General features: G+C 58.0%; 1 protein-coding gene across 7 annotated transcripts in view; it reads left to right on the forward strand.

Annotated features, from left to right (window-relative positions):
- MAST3 (microtubule associated serine/threonine kinase 3) overlaps positions 1–14,860 on the forward strand; it is a 34,221-nt gene that overhangs the window by 4,630 nt on the left and 14,731 nt on the right. The window contains exons 1-11 of one of the 7 annotated variants that reach the window (XM_028519557.2): positions 1,419–2,063; positions 2,352–2,441; positions 10,174–10,262; positions 10,343–10,415; positions 11,114–11,192; positions 11,622–11,782; positions 11,967–12,042; positions 12,324–12,533; positions 12,625–12,726; positions 12,986–13,118; positions 14,568–14,629. In XM_028519557.2, coding sequence (XP_028375358.1) covers positions 2,017–2,063; positions 2,352–2,441; positions 10,174–10,262; positions 10,343–10,415; positions 11,114–11,192; positions 11,622–11,782; positions 11,967–12,042; positions 12,324–12,533; positions 12,625–12,726; positions 12,986–13,118; positions 14,568–14,629 — 1,122 coding nt within the window. In that variant the 5' untranslated portion in view covers positions 1,419–2,016. Of the gene's footprint in view, positions 1–1,418; positions 2,064–2,351; positions 2,442–6,995; positions 7,610–10,173; positions 10,263–10,342; positions 10,416–11,113; positions 11,193–11,621; positions 11,783–11,966; positions 12,043–12,323; positions 12,534–12,624; positions 12,727–12,985; positions 13,119–14,567; positions 14,630–14,860 lie in introns of those variants that run through there. The other 6 variants (XM_036032565.1, XM_036032566.1, XM_028519558.2 and 3 more) reach the window with 6 other exon arrangements.

Raw genomic sequence — 14,860 nt, forward strand, 5'->3', positions numbered from 1 at the left:
TTTAATGACTACAGCAAAGCTTCTCGCCTTGACCCTATCCCTCGTGTTTGCAAAGGGCTTCACCAGGGCCTCACTTGGCCTCACTTGTTGGCCTCACCACAGTCTCGTTTGCAAATGAGGAAACGGAGGTGCAAAGGTGTTGGGTCACTGGCTCAAGGGCACCCGGCTCAGAAGGGGCAAACTTCTCTGGCATCCAGAGTCCAGACTCAAGAATTCTGACCTAACATCCTGGAAGTCGCTCACTTGCCTCCTTTGACAGGGAGCTCACTTTCTTTCAGGGAACATGGGTAGAAAATTGTATCCTTCAGGGTCACATAAACATTTCTATAGGCTGGCATTTTTAGATCCCCAAAGGTTCAAAGAACGTTTTGCTCAGTGCCTTGGCTGGTTGACAGATGGAGCAAACACAGCTCTGGAGAGGTGGGGTTTACCTCATGCCGATGGTCTGGAGGTGTGTGAGTGCTGACACCCCCTCCCTGGGGTCTGTGTTCAACCAAGTTGAGGGTACAATTGTCTTGTCCCCCAGTGAAATTATTCAACAAACTTTTTTTTTGAGCATCTACTGTGTGCCAGGCTGTGTTCCAGGCACAGGGGACACAGGGACTAGTCACGGCTGGGCCCTGCCCATGGAGCTCACACTCTCTTGAGGAGAGTGATGGTGGTGTTATGAAGAAGAGAAATGAGACAGGCTTTAGCCCTGAAGATGTGGGGCCTCCTGGAGGAAGTGACATTTGAGCCTAAATCTGGAACAAGAGGAAGAGGCCGGGGGAAAAGTGTAAGGGGAGCAGCATTTCAGGCAGAGGGAACAGCATGGGCAAAGGTCCTGATGTGCAGACCAGCTTGGCATGGGAAGAACAGCTGGGAGACGGGGGTAGCTGGAGTGAGTGAGCTCAGGGGAGAAGCAGGAAGAGAAGAAAGGGAAGGTGCTAGGGGTGGGATGAGAGTTTGAAATCTGGTGGTGGAGATGGGGACAGAGTGGCTCTCAGTCCCTGACCATCTGCTCTCCTTGGACTGGGAATGCTGCAGCTGGTAGGGAGGAGCCTGAAAGCCTCAGTAGAGGCTGGGGCTTGGACATTGCCCCAGTAGCAGGCACTGTCCCCAGCCTTTGCCCAGGTGGGGTGGTGGACAGTGAATCAGTCCAAACCACAGAGGGCAAAGTCCCAAACCATGGGACAGGACTGGAACAAAGACTCCCTGAGGGCTGCCTAATCTCTGCCACCTGTGGTGTGCCAGCCTGGGTCCACCCGGGGATTCAAGGGAGCCAGAGCCAGACACAGACAACACCCGTCCTTTAGACACCCGTCCTTTGGGGTCCTGGCTGGGCATGAGGGAGGGTGGGGTTTGGGGCACCCCGCGTGGTCGTGTAGGGACGGCTTCGCGGAGGAGGGGCAGGTGGGGCCAAAGTCGGATCTGAATGAGGGGCCGACGTTCCAGGCAGAGGGATCCCACAGAGCACAGGCCTGGAGGTGTGGCAGGGTCTTTGGGTGTGTGCACAGAGGCTGAGACCCGCCGCCAGAGGTCGCCAACCTCCGGGATGGAGAATAGGGGCGGGGCCTACTCCAATCATGGGTCCTGAAGACCCCTAGGGAGCAGGGCGGAGGAGTCGGACAAGGAGCGGGGCCAGGCTACGGAGAAATGATGCAGGCGGGGAAGGAGTGAAGCCCTTCCTTTCCCTTGGTTCAGTCCGAGGACCTGGGACCTGGCAGTCCCTCCCTCCCCCCTGTGCTCCTCCCCACGAGGGAATGACACCCGACACTCCCACCCGCACCCTTAAGCGCTCCTGCTGCCTAGCTGGGCCTGCGCGCAGGTGCGGGGCTCCGAGCCCCGCCCCGAGGCAGAGAGAGCCCGCCCCCCGGGCCCCCCCGCAGCCCAGCCCCCTTGCTGCGTCTGCCTGGTGTGCTGTCCCCACGTCCGTCCGTGTCTGTCGGTCCCTGTCGGATTGAACCACAAGCGGGGTTTGGGGTTCACAAAGGGAGCGTTGGTATCCAGCCGTATAGACGCGGCCCTGGCCTCACCATGAAGTCACGCAGGGACAAGCTACACATCCCGGCGCTGACCCTCGAGTGAGTGGGGAAAGGGAAAGGGGCGGGGCGGGGGGGGGGGGGCAGGCTGACAGCCACCCTTCCCCTGCGTCTCCGTTTAAGTCGTCCAGAGTCGCACCGCTGCCTCCAGGGAGCTTTCCTGGGTCATCTGTCTGGCTCCGTCCTCGAGGCCTGCAGAAGACCCAGAATCCTGGGCCTTGGGCCCCTTCTCCCTTCTCCTGGAGAACCAGAGCCCTAATCCTGTCTTTGGATTAGGCCACATGAAGGGGCCGCTGCCAGGTTCACCGTCCCTGGCCTCTTTCTTTGCAGTCTATCTCCGAGTAGCCAGAGCCCGTCCTTGCTGAGCCCCAGCAGCCCCTGCAGCCCTTGCAGCCCTTCCCTGGGCCTGCACCCCTGGAGGTAAGTGTCAGCGAGCAGGGCGAGGCTCAGACATGCCCTGGTACACCCCAAAGTCTTGCTGGAAACTGCCCAGACCCAGCTGTCTCCCCAAGGCACTGAGGGCTGCTGGCCTCACTTCTCTGGGCCTCAGTTTACCCCTACATAAAATGGAGCTGTAACTCACGATAGGGTCCTTATGGGGAAATTCCATTTTCAGTCATAGCCTGCATGCCCCCTGTCCAACAGGTGGCCAGGGCAAGGCCAGACCTTGAGCTGTTGCCCAAGGTCCTGAGACAGATGCTAGGTTCACAGCGCTCAGAACCCTCCCTGTGAATCGGCCTGGCTCCCAGGCTGTGACCTCAGGGATCCTCCCCTGTCAGCTGGCCAGAAAGTTCCTCCCTCTGAACACACACACACACACACACACACACACTCAAGCTTAACCAGGTGAAAAGGTGTAAGCAGAAAAGAGCCAGCTTGACTGAGCATCAGTCAAGGGGAACTCCTGTTCCCTCTACAACCCTGGGAGTGAGGCCCCCTTCCTGACTCCATTTCCCAGCTAAAGAAACTGAGGCTCAGAGAGGAGACACCAGCTCTCCTGGTTCAGTATGTCAGGGGGCCAAGCATCAGGGCCAGCTTGGTCACCAGAGTCTGTTGAGGGTGTGAGCCATCCTCTGTGACTGGTGGAGCTCAGGGTCTTGCCCCCATACAAGACAGAAAACCAGGGTCATCCTGGGCTCCTCGAACAGCTCAGGCACCACTTCAGGGAGGCAACAGGTGTGAGGCACAGTGGTGTCTAGAATTTGGTGGCCCATCAGTCCTTTGCACCTTAATGTGAATGAGCTGCTGAGGCTTTTCCCATGGGCCTTTAATGGGAAGAAGAGAACAATTTGGAACCTATGTTGGGTACCAGGCAATAGCAGATACCTTCATTCAGTCATTTCATTTGGGCACTTCTTAGGCACCTACTGCGTGCCAGGTGCTAAGGATATAGTTGTGAACCATGAATGTAGTCCCTCGTTCATGGGACTGTCAGGAAGTGGGTAATGAACAAATGAATGGATGAAAGAATACATTTAGACAAGGACCTCGCAGGGGAGATTATGTTTGAGCTGAGATGTGGGTAGAACTATGGGAAGAGAGACAACAGGCAGAGGGAATTGAATGTGCAAAGGTCCTGGGGCAGAACTGAGATTTTATAAAGCTTCTTCTGTGGCTGCCGTAAGGGGAGGAAAGGGTCTGCTGGAACAGAGGACAGGAATGGAGATGGCAGAGGCAGGGAGATGGCTAGGGCAACATCTGGGTAAGAGATGGTGGGCTTGGACCAGTCTGGTTGCCCAGTGGGAGACAGGGACTACTGTAGCCCCTACTTAGCAAAGGAGGACACTCGAGACTTCAGAGGCATGGGATCTCAAATATGATGTCCAGAGGCACCTGGGAGACAGTGTCAGGCCAGAAATGACTCTGAGTCCTTGGCCTCAACCCCAGGAGATCCCAGGAACCTGTTGAGAGCAGCTGAGCCAGTTTTACCAGGAGGAAATGGAGGCAGTTTGGGGCTTTAGCGGAGGTCACTGGGTGGCTTCACTCGCCACCAGGGGGCAGCAGAGCCTTATCGCTTGGGGTCAGGCAAGGAAATGGATCCTTGCCTGTGCTATTGCAAACATCCTGGGAATAAGCCCACATTTGTCCCATCAGCCTCCCACAGGGTGGGGCCGGCCCCTCCCACCCCCTTGACTCCTCCCTGTTCCTCGCCTGGTTACTCACCTTGCTCTAGCCAAGCAGCTTCCTGGATTGCCAGAATGTGAGCTAGTGTAGCCTCAGGGCCTTTGCACTTGTCCGTTCTGCCCAGAGCTTCTTTTTCTCTAGGTCCTCCTTTCATTTTTCAAGTCTCCATCAAGCCCACAGAAAAGGAAGCCTTCCTTGAACACCCTTTATTTAATGGTGCTCAAGTCCTGGTTACATTCATTATACCCATCCATTTTTCTCATCTAGACCTCATCATGGGTGTGAGTTTCACGTTTTCTTGTGTGACAGTTGGGGTATTTTTCTGGGAGCCCCAGCTGTCTAGGGCTCCCAGAAGTCTGGGAGAAACCTTGAGGGCCAGACTTTGATCTGTCCTAATCATACTATACTTTCAGGGCAAGCCAGGTACACACCAGGTGCTCAGTTAATGTTTGTGGTGTGGACAAAAGGGAGGCAGCTGGGAGGGCACTGCCGGTGGTGGTGATAAGAGGGGTTGAAGAAGGTCCCGAGCTGGACCCTCACAGACAAAGGGTGACACAGGCTGTTCCAGGCAGGAATGGCATTATCGGAGGAGTGTTCCTTCTGGGGCCCTGAATGCCAGGATGGAAAGAATTTGGATTTCCTACCCAGGGTACTGGCAGCTGCACAGGGTATGGGGCTAGGAAGGGTGTGGACATCTCATGGGCAGGTGGGAAGGGCTCGGGTGGTCAGACCAGTGAGGGGTTGGGGGATCTGCACACCCACCGGGGGCTCATCCATTTACACAATCTCTAGTACAAGCAGAGAGGCAGAGCCCCAGTCGAGGACAGGGTCAGGGTCAGAGCTCTGGCAGAGGGATTCACTCAGGAGTGGAGTTTTGCTGTGACAGCAGTGAGAAGCCACGGAGGCGGTGCGAGCAGGGGAGGGACGTGATTTGGTGGGCACTGGGCTGGCGCCAAAGGTCAGTGGCTCAGCCAATCTCCCACAGGAGGCTTTGCCATGGCCACAGACCCTCTTCATTGTTGGCTGCAGCCCCTCGTTCTGCAGAGGAAGAAACTGAGGCCAGATGGACATGGGAGAAGCGCCTCCTGGGAACACTGGTGCAGTGGGTGTGATGGGGGCGCGGAGGCGGTGCAGGGTGCGGCCACAGCTGAGGATGAGGGACAGCTGCTTTCTTAACTGTGTGCAGAAGTGTTCCCAGCACATGTTGGGGGAGTTTGTGGGCACAGCCTGTCAGCATATGGTGATATAAAACTGTGGCTTCATTTCTACCTGTGGCCCCAGGTGTGGGGCCACTTGAGTTCCCCTTATACAAGTGGCTGGATGCCTAAGGGCCATCGGTGACCCTTCCCATCTTCATCTCCACATCCGGCCCCTCTGCAAGGCCTGTCCCTTGGCCTCAAATGAAGTCCAGAATCCACCTGCTTGTCTCGATAGCCCCACCCTGGTCCAGGCCTCAGTGTTCCCCTCCCAGGCCCTGTCACAGCCCCTCAGTAGCCTCCTGCCACCTCCATTCTTGCCCCCCAACAGCTCCTCTTCCCAATAGCAGACATGGGCAGGGTTACAAACGTAATCTAGAACACACCATTCCCCTGCTCACATGTCCTCCCTGGCTCCCCATGGCTCTTACAGTAAAACTGTACTTTCCCAGGAGCTCACGGTGCCTACACGTTCAGCTATGCTGGCATGTTCCCCTCAGCCCTGCCTCAAGACCTTTGCATGAGCTGTGCTCTCTGCTTGGGGCACTCTTTCTCCACGGCTGGCACCTCTCTTTCTTCTCCCTGACTCAGCTGGCTGCAGTGTCACACCTGTCCTTTGCCAGTGTTACACCTGTCCTTTTTTCCCCTCCACCTCTGACTGAAATTAATGTGTTCATTTAATCATTTTCCATTTGTTCTCTGCCTCCTGCACCAGACTGGGGGTCCCTGAGGGCAGGGATTATTTGTGACTTTGTTCTCACTGGGTCCCCAGGGTTTGGCACAGGGGCAGGCACATAGTAGGTGCTCAATCAGTGTTCATTGGGTGAATGAATTGCCAGATATGAGTGTTTCAGCCCCGGCCTGGCAGACCTGGAGAGCACTTCTGGGGAGACACACAGCAGGTGTCTGGGTCACAGGACGGGCCACCTGAGGGTGACACTGGATATGAGGGGACAAGGTGGGGAGCCTGAGAGAGACTTGAGAAGCAAAACTGGTGGCAAGAGAGATAGGCAGGTTAGGGCTACACAGCGGGCAGCAGCACCCACTCCATACCCCAGTCTCCCCTCCTCAGATATGAGTCTGGGCTCCACATTAGTTGTGGTCCAGTTACCAAGGTGCTGTGTGGCCTGCAAAGGGGCCGCCCTCAGGATGCTGCCCCTGACTTCCTGAGGCTGTTATGAAAGGAGGAAGCATTCATTTATTGTCTACTGTATGAGACATTTCTCCTTCCATGGTGAATACGATGCGCTGAACCCCCAGCCCAGTGCCGGTCGCTTTCCGTGCCTCCGATCCCCTTCCATTCCACGAGTGGTATGTGTAGACTGGCGAAACAGAGGCCTGGAATTTAGCCTGATGCTGCATTTACATACAATTCCTGTAATCTTCTCATCAGCCCCAGTTCCCTCCCATTTTACAGTTGAAAAGACTGAGACTTGCAAAATTAAATCGGGCACCTGATTCCTGAGGTAGCCAGGTTGATGGCCTTTTCTGTCATACGGGCTGGCAGAGTGTGTCATACACCCTGACTTAGTTTGCTGAACATGCCCTCTGTGTCAGTCCAGTACTGGGAGATGCTGGGACCCCAAGGAGCCTGAGGAAGACAAAGCCGGACGGAAAGGGCATTCCAAAATGTGGAGCCAGCAGGCATGACAGCATGAGTCCAGCCAGGCCAAGGGATGGGCCTTGAGTGTCGCACTTAGCAGGAGGGGTTAGGGCCACTAGAGAGAGTGAAAGGGGTCCGCGATCAGATTTACATTTTGGGGGAAAGGAGCCAAGTTCCTAGGCCCAACCTCCAGCTGCCGCCAACGCCAGGTCCCCGCCACCACTGTCATCCTGGCAACGCCCGGACCTTCCATCCGCGGCCCAGGCAACACCCCACCCCTCCGCCCGCGGCCCTCGCAACACTCCGCCCACTCAGCAGCACGCGGAGCTGCTGGCAAGGCTTCCGCTTCGCTCCCCCGCCCCTGACAGGCCCCGCAGGGCGGGGCCCCCCTGCGCGCTCTTCCTCTTCGCCACCTTACCCTAGTCCCGCGGTCCCCCCCCCCCCCAACCCCGCCGCGCCCCGCCCAGCATTACCGGGCTCCCGGGGTCGATCCCGCTGCGGAGGTTCACCCCCGGCCGCTGCCGGCTGCGCCCCCGCGCCTCCAGGGCCTCGGGAGGCACAAAGGGAAGGAGCAGCATGTCCGACCCCAGCTACTGGACGGCGGTGGCGGCTCCCGGCCACAGGAGCCGCTTGGCCAAGGGCGCACTGCTGCAGCGCTCCAAGAGGTACGGGTCACGGCGCCGACGGAGTGGACACTAGTGGCCAGGAATGTGTCTCCAGGGTGTGGCGAGGGCCTCTGTTTGCGGTGGTAGGGGGACGTAAGAGGACGCTTTGGGATCGAGGTATCCGCTTGGGTCCCAGACACCCTCTCGATGTCCCTCGGTGCCCACACTGGGGTGTTTTTCTGTCAGGGTCGCAGTTGGGGTGGATGAGGCAGCAGAGAGTTGAGACTGAGGCAGAATTCGAACCCAGGCTCTAGGCCCAGGTTGACCTGGGGAGGAGTTTCTTGGAAAAACTGACGCTGATCTTTCCTGGGGCCCCGGCTGGAAATGCTGGTTCACAGATATGCGCTGAGAGCGGCTGGGGTGCATGTGGTAGTGTCAGGAGCACCAATAGCTGGGTTTAACCTGGAGCAACTCCTGGCCTCTCTTGGAGTCTCAGTTTCCCCTTCTGAAAAGCAGAGATACTAAGCGAGGCCTGTGGACTCTGAGGGACCTAGATTCAAATGCCAGCTCAGCCACTGCCAGGCTCTGTGACCTCAGGCAGTTCCTTTACCTCTCTGTGCTTGTGTGTCTCACCTGCGCCAGGAAGGGGCATTCCCAAAGGGGAGTACAGGCTGAGGCTGGGCAGTGGAACCTTGAATGTCAAGTCCAAGGGCTTAGACCCTTCTCCCAGAACCTGGGGAGCCACACAGCGTTTATGGGCACCTCAGGGACTGGGTGCTGCAAACTGGTCTCAGATCCCTGTTTTTTGCCGTTTTCTGTTGAACCACATGGCTGGTGCTAAGCTGCTTCTCAGGGTCCTGGGCCTCCTCCAGGGAGGGCTTAACAGATAGTCGGCACTCCACAGATGCTCAGAAAGTGAACAGATGGTGCCCACTTCCCCTTTGACACCTCCTATTAGGCCGTTTTCAAGAATGCCCTGCCTGAGAGCAAGAGGTGGGCCCCCAAGTGTTTTTCCCAAATGCTGTTGGCAGTGACAGATGATGAGGGTGGAAGTGGGAGTAAGGAACCAGGTGAAGGGCAGAGAGAGGATGTGGGACTGGTGCATGCCTGTGCGCATGCGTGTGTGTGTGTGTGTGTGTGTGTGTGTAGGGGGTAGGCAGGAAGTTTTGCAGGAACCTGTGGGGTTTCACTTTTGCTTCTGTACCTCAGAGGACAATCCCTGTGGCTGTTGACATCTGTGGCCTCAGTTTCCCTGGGCTGGGAAATGGGTGCATGTGGTCTCTCCCACTTCCTAGCTTATTGGGATTGACAAATGGTGACTTAATTAGCTGGGGGGACATGGCTGTGCACCAGGTCCCACAAGTCTTGTCAGGGAAAAGATGGCAGTACATGTACCTGCCACCAAAGCTGAGCCATGGGTACTGGTTTTATTACATCTTCCTACCACTGCACTAGCTGGTGTGGCTCGGTTGCTTGGGCATTGTCCCACAAACCGAATTCCTAGTCAGGGCACATGCCTGGGCTGTGGGTTTGGTCCTCAGTTGGGATGCTACAGAAGGCAACCAATCTATGTTTCTTTCTCACACATCGATGTTTCTCCATCTCTCTAAAAAAAAAAAAAAAAAGGTTCCCAGCACTTGTAAGGTATACCAATGGGGAAACTGAGTCTCAGAGGGGCAGCCTTGGGCAGGCTGGATCTAAACACCGCCTGCCCCCCGCCCCATGCCTGTCTTGTTGCCTGGGTCGGTGGCTGACCATGCCTTCCCACCTTGGCCTGCGCTGTGCCCACTGCCTGGGACACTGCTCCTGGCCCCATGAAGCCCGAGGTTTCGCCTCCCTCCCTGTGCAGCACTGCGGCTGAGCTGCGTTGGCTGCTGGGTGTGTGGGCTGATGCACTCCGCAGCAAGCAGAGCTGTTGCTGGGCGACTGCTCTGGGAGGGTTGGGGGGGCGATATCTCCCAGCTTCCCTCTGCCAGGGTGGGTGTTGAAGCCAGGGCACGGGTGGTCTCAGCCTGGGCAGGGGCTGGTGGCCAGAAGGAGCCGAGACGGAAAGAAACGTGTGGGCAACAGTTTGACAGAACAAGAGATAGGGCCCAGCTGTTCAATATCCTGACTTCAAGGTTTTTAAGAGTCAGCCTGGCATTTGGGGGGGTTCTTGGGGAGGCATATTGTCAAGAGATTGGCCAGTGCCCTGGGAAAGTGTGCACAGAATGGAATGGGGGACTGATTTAACCTACCTGCGGGCTCCAGGGTCCTTCCCGCCCTCTGCTTATTCTCCAAAGCTCATGCCAGGCATGGGAAAGGTGCAGGGGTGGGAGTGTGAACGCCAAAGCCCAAGAAGGCAGGCCAGGGGATCCTGGCCACGTGCAGTGACCACCAGGAGGCCTGAAGCGCTTCATGCCACCACTGATGATGACAGTAATAACAGATTTAATAATAGTAATACTTGTCAAATATGACTTATGCTGGGCCTGGAAATCTGGGCTAAGTGAGGGCCATAGGGGAGTCCAGCCAGGGCCAGAGTGGGAGCGATTGTGCCCAGCTCCTGCCCTGCCCCAAAGCCGGCCGCGAGTGAGCTGCAACCCTGGGTTAACGCCTAACCTTATCCCCACCCGCCCCTACAGCTGCCGCAGCGGGAACCGTAAGAGCCTCGTGGTAGGAACACCCTCACCAACACTTTCCCGGCCCCTGTCACCTCTGTCAGTCCCAACTGGTGAGCATGGGAGTAAGCGGGCGGGCACCGTGTCCTATCTTCACCCCTGATGACTCAGTTTCCCCTGGCCTCCTGCTCAGCAGGCAACAGCCCCTTGGATAGTCCCCGGAACTTCTCAGCTGTGTCAGCTGCCAGCTTCCCCTTTGCCCGGAGGTGAGTAGTCCCTGGCTTTGGGGTATGCTGTCCTTATGACTGGTGAAGGGACAGGCAGGGTGCATGCACCCGCTGGACCTGCCTCCTCATTGGCCTTTTCCCATCCCCTGCCCCCTGCCCTGCCGTGGTCCCTCCCTCTGGTTTCTGCCCCTGCCTCGGCCTTCTGCAGCCACATGTCTCGCACAGACAGGTAATTTCAACGAGCCCTTGGGGGGAAGAGGGGACACCACCAGGTCTAGGAATCATTAATTCACTGAAAGTAATTCATTCACTTAATAAGAGCTGGTGGAGGACCTGTTGTGTGCCAGGCATTCAAATGTCACTTACTCATTCAGCATCTGCTGAGTACCTGCTGTCTGCCATGCACTGTGCTGAGGGGCTGGACTCTGGCCCTTGGGGAGTCCTCAGGCTCCTGGTGGTGGCCAGAATGCACCCCAGCAGGTACAACTCAGAGGTGATAGCTTTGATGGAGGGGGCAGGAACTCACTGGTGGCTGGAGTCAGGGAGGACTTCCAGAGTAGGTGTCTGAAGGATGAAGAAGAGACTCGTAGTGGACTTGCCCACCCCGAATCATTGTTCTCAGCCTTATAGAGTGCCCCTTCCAACGGGGCCAGAATCTGGCAGCCACGGTGTTCACCCCTGGCCCCCACAAACTGCACGGGCCGTGCCTTCCTTCCAGTTCTGACTCTCCTCCCCAGGGCTGATGGCAGAAGATGGTCCCTGGCGTCCCTCCCGTCTTCTGGCTATGGAACCAACACACCCAGCTCCACCGTCTCGGTACCTGCAGCCCCCCTTGGCGGGCAGACGGGCGGGTGCAGGGTTGGAGGGGGACATCTCGTTGGTTTTTCCCAGGGGTCAGTTGGGCAGTTTGTAAACTCCTAGCTTCTGCCAAAGTGCTGCATTCTGGGCGATGTGGAGGTCCCTGCGAGGACACAGCTTTAGCCCCAGGAGCGCCGAGTCTGGAATATATGGATATCCCTAGCCTGAGGGGTCAAGGCCTGGCTGGAGGGGATCTTGGGGCTACCAAGGGAACAGGCAGAGACGGCTTCCTGGAGGAGGGGGCATCAGAGCTGGGGTATTGAGGAGCCAGGCAGGAGCATATTACTGTCTGATGATCAGCCGGCAGCCTGGGTCTTGATGGCCGGTGCTGGGGTCCTGGCTGTGGTGCTGACCACCAACCATGGCCCTCATATACCCTCCTGCCAGTCGAGCTCATCCTCCCGGGAGCGACTCCACCAGCTTCCTTTCCAACCGACGCCAGACGAACTGCATTTCCTGTCGAAGCATTTCCGCAGCTCAGAGACTGTGGCCGACGAAGAGGGTGGCCACTGCTCACCCCACCTTCGACCCCGCTCCCGCAGCCTCAGGTGGGCCTTGACTGCTGGGCCTTGACCGCTAGCCCCTGCCCTAGCACCTCCTTGGGCTGGCATATGGACCCCACCATGGCTCCTCCTCTCCCGCTGGCTGGGAGCCTACCTTGGCCTGGCTCAGCCCCCTCCCTGGGCCGGGTCTCAGCTCCCATGTCACCAGCTGATCATCACCCCCCTTCAGCCCTGGACGCACAACAGGAACCTTCGACAACGAGATCGTCATGATGAACCATGTGTACCGGGAGAGGTTCCCGAAGGTGGGCAGTGCCCTGTGGCTGGACCGGCCCCGACACCCGTCCACATTGCTGTCCATTTGTGCGGTAGACAGGCTGTCTGTCTCCTTGGCTGTGTCCCCACATCTGTCCATTTCTCTTTTTCCCTCTTGGTCTCAAATGCTGCCCGCCCCCCACCCCCCTGTCCTCTGCCCCCACCAGCTCCATGGTCACATCTCTCTCTCCCCGCTGTCTCTCCTGCTCCCATCTTCTCATGTTGCTCCCCAGTCCCGTGCAATGACCAGTCGCCTGTCTCCCCCGCCCAGGCCACGGCCCAGATGGAGGGCCGCCTGCAGGAGTTCCTCACTGCCTTTTCACCCGGCGCCCGGCTGGCGCTGGCCGATGGCGTCCTGGGCTTCATCCACCATCAGATCATCGAGCTGGCCCGAGACTGCCTGGCCAAGTCTGGAGAGGCACTTGTCACTTCCCGCTACTTCCTAGAGATGCAAGAGAAGCTGGAGAGACTGCTACAGGATGTGTGTGGCTGGGGGGCTTGGGGCTGGGGGTCCTGGGTGGGGCAGGGCAGGGACAAGGCCAATGAGTGATGTCCTGCCCACCTACCTCCAGGCCCATGAGCGCTCGGACAGTGAGGAGGTCGGCTTCATTGTCCAGCTGGTCCGGAAGCTGCTGATCATCATTTCCCGGCCTGCACGGCTCCTTGAGTGCCTTGTGAGTCCCCTCACATGGCCAGAGGCAGGGGCCTTGCAGAGCTGAGACCAGATCCCCAAGACATGAGACACAGTTCCCATTGTGTAGGGCTTCAAGAGGCTGCCAGGCTGGGGTGGGCTTCCTGCAGGATGGGACAGGAGCTGAGACCCCAGGGACAAGTTGAAACCACTGGTCAGAGTGCTCCAGACAGAAGGCACATCCCTTGCGAAGGTCTGAAGGTGAGACCAAGCCTCGGCTGACCAGCCCTCTGCACCCCCAGGAGTTTGACCCTGAGGAGTTCTACCATCTGCTGGAGGCTGCTGAGGGCCAGGCTCGAGAGGGCCAGGGCATCAAGACGGACCTGCCGCAGTACATCATTGGGCAGCTGGGCCTGGCTAAGGACCCCCTTGAGGGTGAGCTGGGTGGGGCAGGGTGGGAGGAAGAGACCGAGGAGAGGCTGGAAGAGAGTCATGTTGTCCTTGTCTCTCTGTTTCCTGTCCTTGGTCACCCGTGGGACCCTCTGTGGACAAAGTGTCCAGGACCCCAGCATCAGTTGGCTGCACATTGGACCCCTGACCTGCCAGGGCCTTGGGTAGTCGGTGTCCTCAAATGCCAAGTTGAAGTGGGCCAGGACACCAGGGGACCACCACTGGCAATGACATTCACATCGTCCCTCAAATTCACAAAGCCTGTTCCCAGTTCCACCCGACTGTGGCCCTAGAGGTGGACTGGGAGTTGGAGGGGGCCCGCTGTAGGGAAGAACTCCCCCTGACAGCCAGGGCAGGGGGGTCCACGAGGGAAGCATGGAACTTGGATTTACCCAATTCAGGGGTGGTCGGGGCAGGCTCTGAGAGGAGGTGATACTCAAGCTGAGGATGGAGAGGTGACCAGATGCTGACCTGGGGGAGCAAAGGGGGAGAACCAGGAGGGGGGACAGGAAAGGCCCTGAGGTGGGGCTATGCCTGGTGTGTTGAAAGAGCAGCAAAGAGGGGTACAGCTGAGGAGCGGAGGAAACAAGGAAGCTGGGGGAGGCAAGGGGGGCGGCCGTAGCAGTCGGTGCCCACCCAAGCGTCATTGCTGTTGATTCTGGGACCAGGCTGCCATTATCCCCCTTAAAGCTGCAGAGACTGAGGCTCCGGGTGGATGAGGGTGAGCAGGGCATGAGACACAGGTGTGCCGAGGCCCAGCACTGGTGGGCCAGCCCTGTGGCCAAAGCCATCCTCCTGTCTGTCCTGTGAAGGTGGTGCAGGGGGTGGCCTGGTGTCAGAGGGAGCCGGAAGTGACCAGGCAGGTGGCTGCTGAGGCTGTGGGGGCAGATCACCTACCCAGCCCCTGGGGGGCCCACTGAGGATGGAAGAGGCTGCATTTGAGCTCGGGCCTCACTCACCCCAGAGGCTCTACCGCATCACATCCCAGCCTAGCTCTGGGACCATGAGACACTTCATTGCCACTGTCACAGCTTACAGTTCAGGGACCACTCATTCCAACCTTCTGCCAAGCCCTGGGGCTGGACTGTCAGGGGCTCCCCCTGGGCCACACTGTGAACTAGGAGTTGTTAGGTCACCGGGAGGCTGGTCATAGCTGGTGTTCCCTGGCCCAAGGCTGGGAGCCAGGGCTTGGTGAAGGTTGAGCAGCCAGAGCCTGCTTGCTAGCCCTCCTGGATGGCCCCTCAGTTGCTTAGTCCAGCCTCTCGGGTTTGCCCGTGACTCGGACACAGTGGGGGCTCATGGGCAGTGTCCTGGAAGCTGGTCAGGGAAGGCTCCACATCCCCAGCTCCAGACAGGCCCTGGAAGCCTCAGGGTGTCTCTGGGTGACAGACAAGATGTGGAGGCCCCACTTAAGGCTCCTCCCTCATCTTGCAGAGATGGTGCCTCTGAGTCACCTCGATGACGGAGGACAGGCCCCAGCACCCGAGTGCGTGGAGGTAAGGCACAGAACTATGGGGACCCACACCTGTCTTAATTTTTTCAGGGCAGACCAGACAGCCATAGGAGGGTCTGGATTTGCAGAAGTTTTGCATGACTGGTGCTTGATAAATGCCCGTGGCTGTGGGGGCAAGGTGGGGGAAGTTAGATTGCTGTGCTGTGTAGGTAGGGCAAGGCAGGGCTGAAAGGGGCACTGGAAAGTTGTTTCGGAGGATATGTAGGAGTTTTCT

Source organism: Phyllostomus discolor, chromosome 8 (assembly GCF_004126475.2).
Source record: "Phyllostomus discolor isolate MPI-MPIP mPhyDis1 chromosome 8, mPhyDis1.pri.v3, whole genome shotgun sequence".
Lineage (NCBI taxonomy): Eukaryota > Metazoa > Chordata > Mammalia > Chiroptera > Phyllostomidae > Phyllostomus > Phyllostomus discolor.